General features: G+C 38.3%; 2 protein-coding genes across 4 annotated transcripts in view; one reads left to right on the plus strand and one right to left on the minus strand.

The window, feature by feature from the left end:
- Positions 1-20,313, plus strand: part of CENPQ (centromere protein Q) — a 138,555-nt gene that overhangs the window by 104,138 nt on the left and 14,104 nt on the right. The gene's annotated exons all lie outside the window — the stretch shown is intronic.
- LOC309608174 (cysteine-rich secretory protein 2-like) overlaps positions 1-20,313 on the minus strand; it is a 29,590-nt gene that overhangs the window by 8,830 nt on the left and 447 nt on the right. The window contains exons 2-4 of one of the 3 annotated variants that reach the window (XM_082347663.1): positions 8,449-8,519; positions 3,982-4,098; positions 3,102-3,189 (exon numbers count right to left, since the gene is read on the minus strand). In XM_082347663.1, the coding sequence (XP_082203789.1) occupies positions 3,102-3,189; positions 3,982-4,098; positions 8,449-8,517 (274 nt within the window). In that variant the 5' untranslated portion in view covers positions 8,518-8,519. The remainder of the gene's footprint in view (positions 1-3,101; positions 3,190-3,981; positions 4,099-8,448; positions 8,520-20,313) is intronic. The other 2 variants (XM_082347664.1, XM_082347665.1) reach the window with 2 other exon arrangements.

The raw sequence follows: 20,313 nt of genomic DNA on the forward strand, positions 1-20,313 counted from the left end.
GAGTCCCAATCAAGAGGCAACTGACATCAGGAAGGTGTTCAAAACTTGTAGATCTTCCCTTAATCCGAGAATCATAATGTCACAAGGCCAAATTCCCCTCAGAGAGTTAGGCAGGAAGGACCTTGCAGAGGGTGACATCAGCAGAATGGTGAGGTAGGAAGCCCTGGACTCTCCTTTCCCCAATACACACACTGATTCAGCAACAATTCATGAACAAATTGCCCTTGTCAGAAATCCAAAAACAAAACTAAAGGCTTCCTTACCCTGAGGGATATGAAACCAGACTCACTGAAGCGTCTAGAAGATTGGAAAACCCTCTTGCGAGAATCCCTACCCTCAGCAGAGTGTTATACAATCAGGAAGAGACCCTCTAACTCCCAGCTTCTCCCAGGGGAGGGAAAGAGTTGGCTCATGTGTCCAGCAACCCAACGTTTCCAAGGGGGCGCCCCAGAAGGCTGGCTTCTGTCTTGCTAGTCTTGGAGGTCAGACAGTCGGCTAAGAATGGAGATGGTGGTTGGGCTGGTAGACACCATAACTCCTCCTTCTGGCTCAGCACAGAGCAAGCAAATGAAAAAATCCTTTCATTTTTTCCTTTCTTCCCTGGGAGGCAGAGTTGATCAACGTGTCCAGTGCTCCAGTTTCTCTGGGGCTACCCAAAGAACTGGCATCTTTCTTGCCAGTCCTGGAGCACAATCTTGTTCCCTGGGGGAGAACAGAGATGGCAGTTTGGATTGGTAGATGCCATAGCCCTTCTCCCCAGCTCAGCACAGAGCAAGCCGACAAAAACCGCAGCTGCCTGCTTCTCCCTGGGGAGGGAAGAAGCTGGTTTGGTCATCTGATGCCACCCATTTTCCAGAGGCTGCCTGAAGGACTGGCTCCTGACTTGCCTGTTTTGGAATACTATCAAGACCTAGCATAAACTCGCTGCCTGCGGCTAGTGAGAACAGAGACAGATACTTGGGCTGGCAGTTGCCATAGCCTCCCTTCCTGGTTCAGCACAGAGTGAACAAACAAAATACTCCAGCTCTTAGCCTCTCCCTGGGGAGGGAAAGAGTTGGATGGACTGTCAGAGATCCATCTTTTCTGGGGGCTGCCTGAGGAAATGACTAAGAATCTTGAGCAAAATGGACTTGAACAGCATTTCTCCAAAAAAGACGTACAAATGACCAACAGGTATATGAAAAGATGCTCAATGTCACTAATCATCAGAAAAATGCAGATCAAAACCACAATGAGATATAACCTTACACCTGTCAGGATGTCTGTTATCAAAAAACAAAAGACAGCAAGTGATGGTGAGGACGTGGAGAAATTGGAATTCTTGTATGCTGTTGGTGAGAATAAAACATGGTGTAGCTGTTGTAGGCAACAGTAGGGAGGTTCCTCAAAAAATTAAAAGTAGAGCTACCAAATGATCCAGCAATCCCACTTCTGAGTATTTATCCAAAAGAATTGAAATCAGGATCTTGAAGAGATATTTGCATTCTCATGTTCACTGCAGCACTATTCACGATAGCCAAGATGTGGAAATGGCCTAAATGTCCATCAGCAGATGAATGGATAAACAAAATGTGGTATATACACACAATGGAATATCATTCATCCTTAGAAAAGAAGGAAATTCTGCAACATGCAGCAACATGAATGAACCTTGAGGATATTTTGCTAAGTGAAATAAGCTAGTCACAGAAAGAAAACTAGTGCCTGATTCTATCAATATGAAGTATCTCAAATAGTCAGATTCATAGAATCAAAGAGTGGAATGGTGGTTGCTGGGCTGGGGGGAAGGAGGAATGGGGAGTTACTAATCAATGGGCATAAACTTTCTGGTAAGCGAGATAATTTCTAGATATCTGATAGACAGCATGGCACCTACAATCAACAATATTGTATCATACACTTAAACATTTCTTGAGAGGGTAGATTTCATGTTAAGTGTTATTAGCAGCATAAAATTTTTTAAACACTAAAAAAAAAAAAAAGATAGGTGTTCTTACCACAGTAAAATTAATTTAAAGAAGAAAGAAGTGACTTGCAGTCCAGAAACTTTTCTCTACCCTTTTCAGCCCTCTCTTAATATTTACATTTTGGTGACTTGAAATATAATGTTTATGTGCTGCTTAAAGAGAGTATAAAATATTTTTGGATATCTCCTTTAATAGAGAAAGACAGAAACTAAGAAACTAACAGTAGACTTGGATCTTTAAGACCATTTGTTCCAATGTTCTACTGAACACAGTTGCCTCCTGTTGTAATTTCATCATAATGTTTGCATCAACAATATAAACAAGAATAATTCTACTGAAATAACAGGTAAGTTATTCACTACCTTTAAATTGGGCTTACCTATGTGTATATCATGCTTGATAATGTGAAACATTTTATGTAAGGTTTGTGAATACAAGTTTTTTTTCTCTCATGGCTTTTATGATCATTGGTAAGATACGTCTCAAAGTTTTTTTGAGTCTAGTATATTATTCTATGCATTATAGGCACACAGTCTGTACAAAATACTTGACAATTTGTTACCAAAACTTTAAAAAATGAATCAACACACCCAAAATATTCATCCTGATTAAAAAAAGCTTAAATATTTTTAGAGTAAAATTCAGGAAGAGTTCAACATATTTTAACACATTTTGTGAATGCAAAATAATCTGATTTCAAAACACCATACAGCTACACAATATCACAAAAAGGACAAAGGGTGAGAAATCAGGAAGCCTGGTTAACTTTCCAGTATATGATACTCCTTCCAGTTGTGTTCTTGCATAATTCATTCCTTCCGCATCCTTATTTTTTAATCTTTAAAATCGGGAAAATGATTATGCATGACCTGTTCACCATGAGCTGATCAAGAGGAGCAAATGAGATGCTGCTTAAGAAATAATTTGCATAATGTAAATAATCAACTTATAGTTGAAATAGTACTTATCATATCTCTCTATATACAGATAGTTTAATTTTAAAAATACAGCCATATAAACAACATTTATTCACAAAGTCTTCTGAATACAATGCCCCAGAATGGTCTATCCTATTTTATTTATCTAATATTTTATTTGCTCATTTATTCAACAAACATTGACTCATTTACATACTGGTCTTCCGGTCACCTGGATTACTGTGTTCTAAAGTGCACTTGTTTGCCCACTTCTGGGCATTTGCTGCTGCTTCTCTGCTCCATTCCTAAAGGTCACAAGAAAAACAAAATACACAAAGATTCAACTCCAGTGAAGTATATGCTTTAAAGTCTAATTGGTAGGCTGATTTGCATTACTTTAAAACTTCTGTAGACGTATTATCTAATTATCATTGGTATGAAAGTACCTTTTTGTTTGTGTGTATGTGTGTGTGTGTGTCTTTATCTGTCCCAGTGCCAGTTTCCACACAAAGACAAGTCCACAGGTATGTCTACCGAGAGAAATACCTAATACAATATTATCTGACTATGATAGCATAGCAGCCACACCTAAGATTTTTAATAATGGTGCTGCTCTAAATACTAATTAACATGTGCGATAGTCTGACTACATTTCAATAGTAATAAGCTGACCTAGTTTATAGCCAATTCCATTTGTAGCCCGCTGTGTCCACATGGGAGATATCTAGCTTTTATGGACTATTCCCTGGGAAATGGGCTGTTATTTACCCTAAATGGCATTGATCCTGAAGGATAGGAGATTTCTTATTTTCGACTAGGGAAGATAGTGAACCAAAAATGTAACACCTTCACATTTGATGTCTGAAGATTGGGCTTCCAAATTCTGCCTTCCCAACTTAAGAGCCCTGTAATCTTGACAAGTTCTTTAACCATTATAAAGGAAAATTCATTTCTGCCCTGCCCATGACAGAGCTAAATGAAATAGAAAAATAGAGACAGAACTTTGTAAGCCACAAAAGTCTTTAAGAGATGCCAGTTAGCTGCCTGCTCTTACCACTGCTGGTTCACACCACTTTATTTATACTCTTGCTTCTTACCATCTTTAGCATGTTGCTGGCAGGTGGAGAGACTGATTTCCTTAGTTCATTGTGTTTATTTACAATCTCTCTTTGGACTTGCATTTGAGTGGTTAACAGAGCAGTAAAGGTTGGATCCTACAGGGAAATAAAATTAGGGTTATTTTTTAAACATTTTTGAAAATTGCATTTAAGGGTGAATAAGTTAATTCAAGGGCTCTGAGATGACTTTACAAAGTGCTCAGTTCAAGCCACTATGAGTTGTTAAGCACTGCCAATGAACTGAACCAAGGCAATGACAAATAGGGAAGAAGTAGTTTGAAGTTTTGAGAATGGGAATGGAATTCACGGCATGACAAATTAAAAACTCCTCTGAGGCCGCAAATGCCAATTTCTAGTTTCAAGGGAACCCTCAGTGTGATTTTTCTAGACATACAAGTGATAATGTTTTATAATATTTTATAATATCGTGTACAAGGGTATACAATAAGAACATGAAGACAGATTCATCCACATTCAATCAGGCTGCAGCAGTGGGGTAAGAGTGGACCTCAAGACTCATCCTAGACTTTAAGGGGAACTTTTACCTGACATGGTGTCTGTTTTTAGAGAAAGAATATATTTAGAATGTATTTAGAGAAGGAATGTTGAGGTTCAGTCGAAGTGCATTCAGTATTCTAGTAAAATGATTCTACCTGTTTTATTTTTTTAACATCTTTATTGGAATATAATTGCTTTACATTGTTGTGTTAGTTGCTGCTGTATAACAAAGTGAATCAGCTATATGTATACATATATCCCCATATCCCCTCCCTCTTGCATCTCCCTCCCACCCTCCCTATCCCACCCCTCTAGGTGGTCACAAAGCACTGAGCTGATCTCCCTGTGCTATGGGGCTGCTTCTCACTAGCTATCGTTTTACATTTGGTGGTGTATATATGTCCATGCCACTCTCTCACTTCGTCCCAGCTAAACTTTCCCCTTCCCTGTGTCCTCAAGTCCATTCTCTATGTCTGTGTCTTTATTCCTGTCCTGCCCCTAGGTTCTTCAGAACCATTTTTTTTTAGATTCCATATATATATGTGTTAGCATATGGTATTTGTTTTTCTCTTCCTGACTCACTTCACTCTGCATGACAGACTCTAGGTCCATCAATCTCACTACAAATAACTCAATTTCATTTCTTTTATGGGTGAGTAATATTCCATTATATATATGTGCCACATCTTCTTTATCCATTCATCTGTTGATGGACACTTAGGTTGCTTCCATGTCCTGGCTATTGTAAATAGAGCTGCAATGAACATTGTGGTACATGACTCTTTTTGAATTATGGTTTTCTTAGGGTATATGCCCACGAGTGGGATTGCTGGTTCATATGGTAGTTGTATTTTTAGTTTTTTAAGGAACCTCCATACTGTTCTCCATAGTGGCTGTATCAATTTACATTCCCACTCCATAGTGGCTGTATCAATTTACATTCCCACCAACAGTGCAAGAGGGTTCCCTTTTCTCCACACCCTCTCCAGCATTTACTGTTTGTAGATTTTTTGATGATGGCCATTCTGACTGGTGTGAGGTGATACTTCATTGTAGTTTTGATTTGCATTTCTCTAATGATTAGTGATGTTGAGCATCCTTTCATGTGTTTGTTGGCAATCTGTATATCTTCTTTGGAGAAATGTCTATTTAGGTCTTCTGCCCATTTTTGGATTGGGTTGTTTGTTTTTTTGATATTGAGCTGCATGAGCTTCTTGTAAATTTTGGAGACTAATCCTTTGTTAGTTGCTTCATTTGCAAATATTTTCTCCCATTCTGAGGGTTGTCTTTTCGTCTTTTTTATGGTTTCCTTTGCTGTGCAAAAGCTTTTAATTTTCATTAGGTCCCATTTGTTTATTTTTGTTTTCATTTCCATTTCTCTAGGAGGTGGGTCAAAAAGGATCTTGCTGTGATTTATGTCAAAGAGTGTTCTGCCTATGTTTTCCTCTAAGAGTTTTATAGTGCCTGGCCTTACACTTAGGTCTTTAATCCATTTTGAGTTTATTTTTGTGTATGGTGTTAGGGAGTGTTCTAATTTCTTTCTTTTACATGTAGCTGTCCAGTTCTCCCAGCACCACTTATCAAAGAGGCTGTCTTTTCTGCATTGTATATTCTTGCCTCTTTTATCAAAGATAAGGTGACCATATATGCGTGGGTTTATCTCTGGGCTTTCTATTCTGTTCTATTGATCTATATTTCTGTTTTTGTGCCAGTACCATACTGTCTTGATTACTGTAGCTTTGTAGTATAGTCTGAAGTCAGGGAGCTTGATTCCTCCAACTCTGTTTTTCTTTCTCAAGATTGCTTTGGCTATTTGGGGTCTTTTGTGTTTCCATACAAATTGTGCAATTTTTGTTCTAGTTCTGTGAAAAATGCCATTGGTAGTTTGATAGGGCTTGCATTGAATCTGTAGATTGCTTTGCGTAGTATAGTCATTTTCACAATGTTGATTCTTCCAATCTAAGAACATGGTATATCTCTCCATCTGTTTGTATCATCTCTAATTTCTTTCATCAGTGTCCTACAGTTTTCTCCATACAGGTCTTTTGTCTCCTTAGGTAGGTTTATTCCTAGATATTTTATTCTTTTTGTTGCAATGGTAAATGGGAGTGTTTCCTTAATTTCTCTCTCAGATTTTTCATCATTAGTGTATAAGAATGCAGGAGATTTCTGTGCATTAATTTTGTATCCTGCTACTTTACCAAATTCATTGATTAGCTCTACTAGTTTTCTGGTAGCATCTTTAGGATTCTCTATGTATAGTATCATGTCATCTGCAAACAGTGACAGTTTTACTTATTTTCCGATTTGGATTCCTTTTGTTTCTTTTTCTTCTCTGACTGCTATGGCTAAAACTTCCAAAACTATGTTGAATAACAGTGATGAGAGAGGGCAACCTGTCTTGTTCCTGATCTTAGTGGAAATGGTTTCAGTTTTTCACCATTGAGAATGATGTTGACTATGGGTGATTCTACCTGTTATAGGTAGATTTTATAGGGTCACTCAAAAGACCCCATTAAAAAAATCTCCAAGGCCATTTGGAGGGAGCAAAGCCATCCAGTAAATGGACTATTGCTGACTTTGTTCCTTTTAGAAACAGAAATATAACTGATAAGGTATTAAATCAGGTGCTGATATTTTTGGTGTATCTTTGTGTGTGTGTGTGTGTGTGTGTGTGTGTGTGTGTGTGTGTGTTGGAGGGGATGGGTCCTAAACCTGGAGGTGGAGTAGGGTGTGTGAATTGCTCCCACAAGGTATAGCAATTTGATAGCCTAAATTTACACAAAAGGCTGATGTTACATGAGGATGAGTAAGATTTTTTTTAAAAATAAATTTATTATTTATTTATTTATAATTTTTGGCTGTATTGGGTCTTCGTTGCAGTGTGCAGGCTTCTCACTGTGGTGGCTTCTCTTGTTGCCGAGCACGGGCTCTAGGCATGCAGGCTTCAGTAGTTGTGGCACGAGGGCTTAGTTTCTCTGCGGCATGTGGGATCTTCCCGGACTAGGGCTTGAACCCGTGTCCCCTGCATTGGCAGGCGGATTCTTAACCACTGTGCCACCAGGGAAGTCCCAGCATGAGTAAGCTTTTGAAGTGTAAGTCTGAATAGACAGGGTCCTTGGTTGATCTTCCCCTGACACCCTGGGATAAGTTATTCTCTGCTCCCCCAGTACTGAGTCCCCTTCAAAGCTCTGCAAATACTGTGAATATGGGTCTGACCACATTTTATCTCCATGATCTCATTATGCGTCTATTTCTCCTGCCTACTTGTACATTCCTAAGGACAGGGACCAATACTGAATGAAAAATAAATCCAATGGCACGTGTCTTTATAAGAAGCACAAGAGGAGAAGGTGATGTGAAGATGGAGGCAGAGATTTCAGTGATGTAGCCACAAGCCAAGGATTGATGGAAGCCACCAGAAGCTGGGAGAGAGACATGGAACAGACTCCCTCCTAGATCCTCCAGAGGGAGCATGGCCCTGCTGATACCTTGATTTCAGACTTCTGGTCTCCAGAACTGTGAGAGAATAAATTTCTATTGGGCTAAGCCACCAAACTTGTGTTAATTTCTTACAACAGCCCTAAGGACCTAATGCATTAATTTTGTAAAATATCATTCCGTCATACACTCCATATAAAAATAATGCAATATTTTTCTTTTTTTGTACTAAATCTTTGAAATCTGGTGTGTAATTTATACCTACAGTACATCTTGTTTTGGAAAAGCCACATTTCAAGTCTTCAATAGCCATGTGTGACAGGTGGCTGCTGTACTGGACTGCTCATCCTTAAACTTTCATCTAGATAATTGCATTAAGTGCTCTGAGCTACCAATGAGTACTCTGTGATGTACTAGACACTCTCATTACTTCCACTCTCAAAGTGCCTTGCCATCCCACAGAGCTGCCTGGATAGCTCTGGAAAGATTTTTCCACTTTAACCTTACCTTTGCTTCGGTGGGGAAAGATGGTAGCAGCACAGCAGCCAGAAACAGCACAACTGGGAGTAAAGCCATTGCTAGGAAGTAAGTCAAAGAGAACAAAGGTCTACATTGAAACATGTAGTACATGGACCTCTAACTAGGAGGGAAGAACTAACGTAATGATCTTGGTTATCTCAAAGGAGCCGTGATTCCCAAATTTATAAGTAATGTAACAAGAGAGGACTGTCATATGGTGCCAGTAGAATCATAATAGAACCAACCTTGTCTCTGATAGGGACAATAAAAAATAAGCTGAAGAACTTGACTGTTGCACTTGAATTATACCTATAAAGGTGAGGGACATACCACTTCTTTCTGCCCACTTCTATTGCTCCTAAGCCCATCAGAAAAAAAATATGGAAAAAAACAGATTTCGACACAGTTAATTATGATCTTGCATCGATTATTCATTTCAATTTTAGGGCAAAGTCTATTTTTAGTGTATACCATTTCTTAGTTTTTTTCCTCTTGTCTATGAAAAGTAGATCTTTCTGTCCTTTTATTTATACACAACTCTAATCAAGATTTCAGGGTTGTGATTACACAGAAATGTACAAATACTTTAGTAGTAGTTATTTCTCCAATGGAGGCATTAGAAGTTATATTTATTTTATTCCTTACACTTGTCTATATTTTCAAATTTCCCAGTATAGAAAAAATACAAATAGAACTAATATATTGAAAATCTAGCCGTTCGAATTTGCTGAATCCATGATTGGGTACAAAGGTTATTTAATATCTTCATTAACTTTTTAAAAGACTCAGCATTGGGTTGCCCACATTGTGCTTTCTCAATGTGTCAAAAAATCCTTGGTCCTTTAGATGAAGCAACAAGAATATGAAGTTTAGGAAGCATTCATATTCTCTTCCCCACCATTCATCATATAAAAATTACTCACTTTGTAAATTAAAGGAATACTGCTTAGATTAACTGTCTTCCTATGCAATTGCTACTCCCAAATTCTTGGAGGAGAAGAAAATTCTAAACTATTTATCTGCAGTACTTCTCAGGCCTTATTGATTTGTAAATAGTGGACAGTTGGTACCTCTTCCATGTATTGCCTTTCTTCTCAATAGTGTGATTATCAAAGGGAGAGGAATGAACATTTTTGACAGTGTGGGGCAAAATACAATGTCTAATTTCACTCTCATACCTTCGCAGGTGTGGTGGTGTTTTACCGATGAAGGAATTGAGGCTTATAAGAGTTAATTAACCTATGCCAATGGTAAATTCTTTTATCTATTTATTTTTATTTATTTATTTATTTTGGCTGTGTTGGGTCTTTGCTGCTGCGTGCGGGCTTTCTCTGGTGGCCTTGAGCGGGGTCTACCCTTTATTGCGGTGCACGGACTTCTCATTACGGTGGCTTCTCTTGTTGTGGAGCACGGGCTCTAGGTGTTTCAATAGTTGTAGCACACAGGCTCAGTAGTTGTGGCTCGCGGGCTCTAGAGCACAGGCTCAGTAGTTGTGGCGCAAGGGCTTGGCTGCTCCACAGCATTTGGGATCTTCCCGGACCAGGGATTGAACCCGTGTCCCCTGCATTGGCAGGTGGATTCTTAACCACTGCACCACCAGGGAAGTCCCAAGATATGAGCTGCTTTTTTTTTTTTTTTAATTTCTGAAACATTTATATTAACGTATTTCCATACAAATAACCCAATGAAAGTTTAGTATTAGTTGTTTTGTTTGTTTGTTTTTTTATACTGCAGGTTCTTATTAGGCATCAATTTTATACACATCAGTGTATACATGTCAATCCCAATCGCCCAATTCAGCACACCACTATCCCCACCCCACCGCAGTTTTCCCCCCATGGTGTCCATATGTCCGTTCTCTACATCTGTGTCTCAACTTCTGCCCTGCAAACCGGCTCATCTGTACCATTTTTCTAGGTTCCACATACATGCGTTAATATACGATATTTGTTTTTCTCTTTCTGACTTACTTCACTCTGTATGACAGTCTCTAGATCCATCCACGTCTCAACAAATGACTCAATTTCGTTCCTTTTTATGGCTGAGTAATATTCCATTGTATATATGTACCACAACTTCTTTATCCATTCGTCTGTTGATGGGCATTTAGGTTGCTTCCATGACCTGGCTATTGTAAATAGTGCTGCAATGAACATTCGGGTGCATGTGTCTTTTTGAATTACGGTTTTCTCTGGGTATATGCCCAGTAGTGGGATTGCTGGGTCATATGGTAATTCTATTTTTAGTTTTTTAAGGAACCTCCATATTGTTCTCCATAGTGGCTGTATCAATTTACATTCCCACCAACAGTGCAAGAGGGTTCCCTTTTCTCCACACCCTCTCCAGCATTTGTTGTTTGTAGATTTTCTGATGATGCCCATTCTAACAGGAGTGAGGTGATACCTCATTGCAGTTTTGATTTGCATTTCTCTAATAATTAGTGATGTTGAGCATCTTTTCATGTGCTTCGTGGCCATCTGTATGTCTTCTTTGGAGAAATGTCTATTTAGGTCTTCTGCCCATTTTTGGATTGGGGTGTTTGTTTCTTTGATATTGAGCTGAATGAGCTGTTTATATATTTTGGAGATTAATCCTTTGTCCGTTGATTCATTTGCAAATATTTTCTCCCATTCTGAGGGTTGTCTTTTCGTCTTGTTTATGGTTTCCTTTGCTGTGCAAAAGCTTTGAAGTTTCATTAGGTCCCACTTGTTTATTTTGGTTTTTATTTCCATTACTCTAGGAGGTGGATCAAAAAAGATCTTGCTGTGATTTATGTCAAAGAGTGTTCTTCCTATGTTTTCCTCTAAGAGTTTTATAGTGTCCAGTCTTACATTTAGGTCTCTAATCCATTTTGAGTTTATTTTTGTGTATGGTGTTAGGGAGTATTCTAATTTCATTCTTTTACATGTAGCTGTCCAGTTTTCCCAGCACCACTTATTGAAGAGACTGTCTTTTCTGCATTGTATATCTTTGCCTCCTTTGTCATAGATTAGTTGACCATAGGTGCATGGGTTTATCTCTGGGCTTTCTATCTTGTTCCATTGATCTATATTTCTGTTTTTGTGCCAGTACCATATTGTCTTGATGACTGTAGCTTTGTAGTATAGTCTGAAGTCAGGGAGTCTGATTCCTCCAGCTCCGTTTTTTTCCCTCAAGACTGCTTTGGCTATTCGGGGTCTTTTGTGTCTCCATACAAATTTTAAGATGATTTGTTCTAGCTCCGTAAAAAATGCCATTGGTAATTTGATAGGGATTGCATTGAATCTGTAGATTGCTATGGGTAGTATAGTCATTTTCACAATGTTGATTCTTCCAATCCAAGAACATGGTATATCTCTCCATCTGTTGGTATCATCTTTAATTTCTTTCATCAGTGTCTTATAGTTTTCTGCATACAGGTCTTTTGTCTCCTTAGGTACGTTTATTCCTAGGTATTTTATTCTTTTTGTTGCAATGGTAAATGGGAGTGTTTCCAAAATTTCTCTTTCAGATTTTTCATCATTAGTGTATAGGAATGCAAGAGATTTCTGTGCATTAATTTTGTATCCTGCAACTTTACCATATTCATTAATTAGCTCTAGCAGTTTTCTGGTGGCAGTTTTAGGATTCTCTATGTATAGTATCATGTCATCCGCAAACAGTGACAGTTTTACTTCTTCTTTTCCAATTTGTATTCCTTTTATTTCTTTTTCTTCTCTGATTGCTGTGGCTAAAACTTCCAAAAGTATGTTGAATAATAGTGGTGAGAGTGGGCATCCTTGTCTCGTTCCTGATCTTAGAGGAAATGCTTTCAGTTTTCCACCATTGAGAATGATGTTTGCTGTGGGTTTGTCATATATGGCCTTTATTATGTTGAGGTAGGTTCCCTCTATGCCCACTTTCTGGAGAGTTTTTATCAGAAATGGGTGTTGAATTTTGTCAAAAGCTTTTTCTGCATCTATTGAGATGATCATATGGTTTTTCTTCTTCAATTTGTTAATATGGTGTATCACATTGATTGATTTGTGTATATTGAAGAATCCTTGCATCCCTGGGATAAATCCCACTTGATCATGGTGTATGATCCTTTTAAAGTGTTGTAGGATTCTGTTTACTAGTATTTTGTTGAGGATTTTTGCATCTATATTCATCAGTGATATTGGTCTGTAATTTTCTTTTTTGTAGTGTCTTTGTCTGGTTTTGGTATCAGGGTGATGGTGGCCTCATAGAATGAGTTTGGGAGTGTTACTTCCTCTGCAGTTTTTTGGAAGAGTTTAAGAAGGATAGGTGTTAGCTCTTCTCTAAATGTTTGATAGAATTCACCTGTGAAACCATCTGGTCCTGGACTTTTGTTTGTTGGAAGATTTTTAATCACAGTTTCAATTTCATTACTTGTGATTGGTCTGTTCATATTTTCTGTTTCTTCCTGGTTCAGTCTTGGAAGGTTATACCTTTCTAAGAATTTGTCCATTTCTTCCAGGTTGTCCATTTTATTGGCATAAAGTTGCTTGTAGTAGTCTCTTAGGATGCTTTGTATTTCTGCAGTGTCTGTTGTAACTTCTTTTTCATTTCTGATTTTATTGATTTGAGTCCTCTCCCTCTTTTTCTTGATGAGTCTGGCTAATGGCTTATCAATGTTGTTTATCTTCTCAAAGAATCAGCTTTTAGTTTTATTGATCTTTGCTATTGTTTTCTTTGTTTCTATTTCATTTATTTCCGCTCTGATCTTTATGATTTCTTTCCTTCTGCTAACTTTGGGTTTTGTTTGTTCTTCTTTCTCTAGTTTCTTTAGGTGTAAGGTTAGATTGTTTATTTGAGCTTTTTCTTGTTTCTTGAGGTAGGCTTGTATAGCTATAAACTTCCCTCTTAGAACTGCTTTTGCTGCATCCCATAGGTTTTGGGTCGTCGTGTTTTCATTGTCATTTGTCTCTAGGTATTTTTTGATTTCCTCTTTGATTTCTTCAGTGATCTGTTGGTTATTTAGTAACGTATTGTTTAGCCTCCATGTGTTTGTCTTTTTTACGTTTTTTTCCCTGTAATTCATTTCTAATCTCATAGCGTTGTGGTCAGAAAAGATGCTTGATATGATTTCGATTTTCTTAAATTTACTGAGGCTTGATTTGTGACCCAAGATGTGATCTATCCTGGAGAATGTTCCATGCGCACTTGAGAAGAACGTGTAATCTGCTGTTTTTGGATGGAATGTCCTATAAATATCAATTAAATCTATCTGGTCAATTGTGTCATTTAAAGCTTGTGTTTCCTTATTTATTTTCATTTTGGATGATCTGTCCATTGGTGTAAGTGAAGTGTTAAAGTCCCCCACTGTTATTGTGTTACTGTCAATTTCCTGTTTTATGGCTGTTAGCAGTTGCCTTATGTATTGAGGTGCTCCTATGTTGGGTGCATATATATTTATAATTGTTATATCTTCTTCTTGGATTGATCCCTTGATCATTATGTAGTGTCCTTCTTTGTCTCTTGTAATATTCTTTTATTTTAAAGTCTATTTTATCTGATATGAGTATAGCTACTCCAGCTTTCTTTTGATTTCCATTTGCATGGAATATCTTTTTCCATCCCCTCACTTTCAGTCTGTATGTGTCCCTAGGTCTAAAGTGGGTCTCTTGTAGACAGCATATATATGGGTCTTGTTTTTGTATCCATTCAGCAAGCCTGTGTCTTTTGGTTGGAGCATTTAATCCGTTCACATTTAAGGTAATTATCAATATGTATGTTCCTATGACCATTTTCTTAATTGTTTTGGGTTTGTTTTTGTAGGTCCTTTTCTTCTCTTGTGTTTCCCACTTAGAGAAGTTCCTTTAGCATTTGTTGTAGAGCTGGTTTGGTGGTGCTGAATTCTCTTAGCTTTTGCTTGTCTGTAAAGCTTTTGATTTCTCCATCAAATCTAAATGAGATCCTTGCCGGGTAGAGTAATCTTGGTTGTTCTTCCCTTTCATCACTTTAAGTATATCATGCCACTCCCTTCTGGCTTGTAGAGTTTCTGCTGAGAAATCAGCTGTTAACCTTATGGGAGTTCCCTTGTATGTTATTTGTCGTTTTTCCCTTGCTGCTTTCAATAATTTTTCTTTGTCTTTAATTTTTGCCACTTTGATTACTATGTGTCTCGGCATGTTTCTCCTTGGGTTTATCCTTTATGGGACTCTCTGTGCTTCCTGGACTTGGGTGGCTATTTCCTTTCCCGTGTTAGGGAAGTTTTCGACTATAATCTCTTCAAATATTTTCTCTGGTCCTTTCTCTCTCTCTTCTCCTTCTGGGACCCCTATAATGCGAATGTTGTTGCGTTTAATGTTGTCCCAGAGGTCTCTTAGACTGTCTTCATTTCTTTTCATTCTTTTTTCTTTAGTCTGTTCCGCAGCAGTGAATTCCACCATTCTGTCTTCCAGGTCACTTATCCGTTCTTCTGCCTCAGTTATTCTGCTATTGATTCCTTCTAGTGTAGTTTTCATTTCAGTTATTGTATTGGTCATCTCTGTTTGTTTGTTCTTTAATTCTTCTAGGTCTTTGTTAATCATTTCTTGCATCTTCTCAATCTTTGCCTCCATTCTTATTCCGAGGTCCTGGATCATCTTCACTATCATTATTCTGAATTTTTTTTCTGGAAGGTTGCCTATCTCCACTTCATTTAGTTGTTTTTCTGGGGTTTTTTCTTGTTCCTTCATCTGGTACATAGCCCGCTGCCTTTTCATCTTCTCTATCTTTCTGTAACTGTGGTTTTTGGTCCACAGGCTGCAGGATTGTAGTTTTTCTTGCTTCTGCTGTCTGTCCTCTGGTGGTTGAGGCTATCTAAGAGGCTTGATGGGAGGCTCTGGTGGTGGGTAGAGCTGACTGTTGCTGTGGCAGTCAGAGCTCCGTAAAACTTTAATCCACTTGCCTGTTGATGGGTGGGGCTGGGTTCCCTCCCTGTTGCCTGAGGCAACCCAACACTGGAGCCTACCTGGGCTCTTTGATGGGGTTAATGGCAGACTCTGGGAGGGCTCATGCCAAGGAGCACTTCCCAGAACCTCCGCTGCCAGTGTCCTTGTCCCCACGGTGAAACAGATCCACCCCCCGCCTCTGCAGGAGACCCACCAACACCAGCAGGTCTGGTTCAGTCTCCCCCAGGGTCACTGCTCCTTCCCCTGGGTCCCGATATGCACACTACTTTGTGTGTGCCCTCCGAGAGCGGGGTCTCTGTTTCCCCCAGTCCTGTCGAAGTCCTGCAATCAATTCCCACTAGGCTTCAAAGTCTGATTCTCTAGGAATTCCTCCTCCCATTGCTGGACCCCCAGGTTGGGAAGCCTGACGTGGGGCTCAGAAGCTTCACTCCAGTGGGTGGACTTCTGTGGTATAAGTGTTCGCCAGTCTGTGAGTCACCCACCCAGCAGTTATGGGATTTGATTTTACTCTGATTGCGCCCCTCCTACCGTCTCACTGTGGCTTCTCCTCTGTTCTTGGATGTGGGGTATCCTCCTTGGTGAAGTCCAGTGTCTTCCTGTCGATGATTGTCCAGCAGCCAGTTGTGATTCTGGTGCTCTCGCAAGAGGGAGTGAGAGCACTTCCTTCTACTCCCGATATGAGCTTCTTAAAGAAGCTCAGTTAACTGTTGGTTGACCAACTTCCTTGGAATATCACAGCACACTTTCAAGACTCTCAACTCCTTATCTAGGCCTCCAACCCATACACTCTTTAGAAGGTAATTTCTGTAAGTAGCCAGGCGGGTATTGAGTGGATTTGGGGGGTCCTACCTATATCTCTTCATGTCTTTTCCTGGAAGCCAGCAGATTACATAAAGTCCAGAAGAGTCCTCAGTCACAATTCTAATTGTTTGTAATATACGGTTTCTAATAACTATTCGTTCAAAACATAAATAAGAAACTAAAACTCTTAGTTTGATCTCATGAAAAACCAGAGTTAGAAATGACTTAAGGTTTCTGCTATGACTCAGTGTTTCACATAAATAGAATGATTTGTCTTTTACAATAGGTAACAAGTTTCAATAGGATATCTTAGACAGGATGTTGAGTCTTTGGTGGCTAGGTGCTGAGCAACAAAACTGACCACTCTGTCGTCTGTCTGAACCGAATCAGGCCATGTACCAACCTGAGTGCCTGAAGAGGCATGGAGGATCAGAAGACCCCTCACCCCACAGATCTTTCTCTCCCCTGTTTTCACCCACCTACCTCCCCACCCCCATCCCCGGGCTGGGCATTTCCAGTTTCCTAGCCTGCTCTAATTCTTTTTTTTTTTCTATGAAAGAGTATTTAATGGCATTGCTTTTCTTGGTTTTCCATGCAGGCTTTATGATCACATATTAATCCAGATTCCTTAAGCACTGTTTCTTAAAATTGGAATGGATGTATAGAATATGGAAAATGGATTAGCATATTCAGTAATAAGTAGGTTATTTGATCCTGGCAGATTAGCCATAGTGTAATCCTACTGCAAAGTTTTCCCCACAACTTTCCAACCGTCACCATGTCCATCTAGAAGGAATGTAGAATTAGGCAAAGCCACAAGTGAAGCATTCCCTGTAGATTCTTACTCTTACTAAGCCTTCAGCAAAATCTTCTCTGGAATCAGAAGGTAAAGGAAATTAAGAAGCAATAATATATGGCTTGACTTGGAGTTTTTTTTTTTCCTTTGATCTGGAAGACACAACTACTCTGTCTGATAACTGTGTGATACAAATCAAACCTAGTGTGTTCCCCATTTGAAGCCTAAAACCAGCACTTTAGAACAAACATCAACAATGTTTTCCTTTTAATTCTGGTACCAGTTTATTTATGACACTTTGAGATTAAATTCTTTAGTGATAAAATCTGATATGCCAATTTGACATCAGAAGATAACATCTATTATTTCTTAAATGTAATTTTGACTCAGGTAAGTTTTCCAACGTATTTAAGAGTTGACCTTTATCATGATTTTTTTTCAAAAGCAAAAAAAGAAAATATCACAAAAATAGAAAATAAAGCTAGCCTTCATAAAGCAGAGCATGGACTTTTCAAACAGCAATTCTCTCTCTTTCCTATTAACACCAATGACATTGCAAACCAGACATGTAACAAAAAAGAGAAATACAATATACCCTGAAAGTAAAAATCAAGGTCAGAGGTGAGGATTTAGCTAAAAGACTTTCTTTAGGCAACAGAGACAGCAAATCAAGCTTATGCTTTTTTCTGTTTGAATCCTCATTAAAAAAAGCCGTAATAGCTCAGGTTTTTATTTTTAATTTTCCTTCCATGAAGTGCTATGTTAACACTTTCCAGCATTGCTATTTCCAAACATATTATGCATAACCCAGCATTGAAAAAGACTGTTAATTTTTTAAAAAGGAAGGAAAGAAAGAAGAAGAGAGGGCAAGAGAGCTAACAGGAAGAAGATGGGAAAGAAGAGGGAAAGGGAGGGAGACAGAGGGAAAAAGATAAGGAAAGGAGAGGGAGGGAGGCAGGTAGAGAGAGAGAGACAGAGAGAAAGAAGAAAAGAAAACGGAAGGGAAGAGAAATTGGAGGGATGGAGAGACATGTTTTTATGTCAATCTGGTACATCTGATTTGGGTAAGCAAATTAACAAAGAAATCTAACACTGTTAACAGAGAAATCTAAAAGTGTTTCATGGCATGAGGACACTTTAAATAAGTCTACCAGGTATGAGACCGGATTTCTATATTTCTTATACTTTATCTACTTTATAATTTCCAAATTTATTTATTTTTTTCCCTTTTATTAGATAATTCTTATAAACGTACATCTACCAGATTCCTCACTATGATTTTTATTTGTTTATCCTTCTGAAGTATTCAACTCCTGGTGACTTATTTCTACTTCCCTTAATGTATTTGTTATTTGTTCCTCTTTGCCTTATTGCTTTCTCTTCCTAAGTTTAAAACATCATCTTATCAGAGGGATACATGTAGTATTATTGTTTTTTTTTTAAGTCTGTTCCTAAAGAATGGACCAAAAGCAAAGTGGAGCCATTAGAGTAATAATCTATTTCAATGCCCTAAGCTGGCTTTATTCAAAACTCACCTGCAAAGGGTAGATTGTTGTTTTTGTAAAGAAATTATACTCCAATAAAGATGTTAAAAAAAAAAAGTACTTATTTACAATCAGTAATTGTTTAAACACTTTACAATTTATCAAAGCTAATACAGAGAGAATATAAAGAATTTTGTCTTTGATCTGGTAGTCTATTAAATGATGAATTATTTCAGTCATTCATTATATTATTATTCATTTATGCAATTGCATCTGACTTTCACTTATTTTATCCTATCCTAAAACGTCCTTAGCCAATAACAAAGGTGTCTATTGTGTAGTAGAAATCTTTGCAGTGAGCATTATATTTGTATCTAAGAAATAGAGTGAAGGGATTGTGACTAAATTCGTAGTAGGGGGAGAGGAATAAATGGTTCTCTTTGTAAAGAAGAGGGGCACAGAACACTGTACAACAAGTCTCCCTGAAACATTTGAAAATTGATCTCAGTTTGAGCTGAAGTCCTTACCAACCTCACCTCAACAAAGTGCCCAAATGACTTTTTAAAAGGGTACAGCACAAACCAGGGGAGAATGAGGGAAAGGGCAGGTTTGAAACTTACAGTGTTTCTATAATCAATACTCTGCTCCTGAACCAAAGTGTAAAGAGGCGCACAAATGTGCTAAACTGCATTTCAAAAATGACATCGTAATTGCTGGCACTGCCCAGCCTACCCTGGCCTCAGCATTGCCTGGTTTTAAATGTATTTCAAACTGTTCTTCCAAAGTCTGCCTAATTTTTTTTTTTGTCCAAATAGCAGCAACTTGCAGTTAGTGAACAAAGCTTCAGGATTTTTTTTTTTACTTACAGCTAAATTTAACTTTACCTATCCAATAACAAAGAAATAAGGGAGACTTTATTATCTCCCTGGATTTCTGTGTATGATACCACATCATAGAGAAGTGGTTATTAGAGACAATGGCCTACCAAGGTGAAGTTTGTAGTAAAGCCTACTATGTGGTTTCACCATTGACACTAATGGAATGTAACAGTGATTTAGAATGATTTAATGGCTCCCAGCTTGTGCTCTAACAGTGCTCTTTATATTATGATGTATATCACAAAACCTAATGTGGCCCTTGTGATATATTGACAGTATTCATGCTGTTTTTTTTTTTTAACATCTTTATTGGAGTATAATTGCTTTACAATGGTGTGTTAGTTTCTGCTTTATAACAAAGTGAATCAGTTATACATATACATATGTTCCCATATCTCTTCCCTCTTGCGTCTCCCTCCCTCCTACCCTCCCTATCCCACCCCTCTAGGTGGTCACAAAGCACAGAGCTGATCTCCCTGTGCTATGCGGTTGCTTCCCACTAGCTATCTATTTTACGTCTGGTAGTGTATATATGTCCATGCCACTCTCTCACTTTGTCACAGCTTACCCTTCCCCCTCCCCATATCCTCAAGTCCATTCCCTAGTAGGTCTGTGTCTTTATTCCCGTCTTGCCACTAGGTTCTTCATGACTTTTTTTTTTTTTCCTTAGATTCCATATATATGTGTTAGCATACTGTATTTGTTTTTCTCTTTCTGACTTACTTCACTCTGTATGACAGACTCTAACTCCATCCACCTCACTACAAATAACTCAATTTCGTTTCTTCTGTTTCATTTTTTACGAGGAACTTAAAAAACTGTCAGAGGAAAATTAATAGCTGCAACTGCTTTATTTTCAAGGGTTCTGTTATCTAAATGTATGTGCATAAATTTCCATTTGGTGCCACTCTTAGGCTAATAAATTCATTTGCATTTTCATTCTGAGTTAATAAAGAAGTGTGCATGTGTGTACGTTTGTGGGTATATTTATGCATTGTATAGCTATACGTATATAT

This window comes from Balaenoptera borealis (assembly GCF_965194805.1).
Source record: "Balaenoptera borealis genome assembly, chromosome: 12".
Classification (NCBI taxonomy): Eukaryota; Metazoa; Chordata; class Mammalia; order Artiodactyla; family Balaenopteridae; genus Balaenoptera; species Balaenoptera borealis.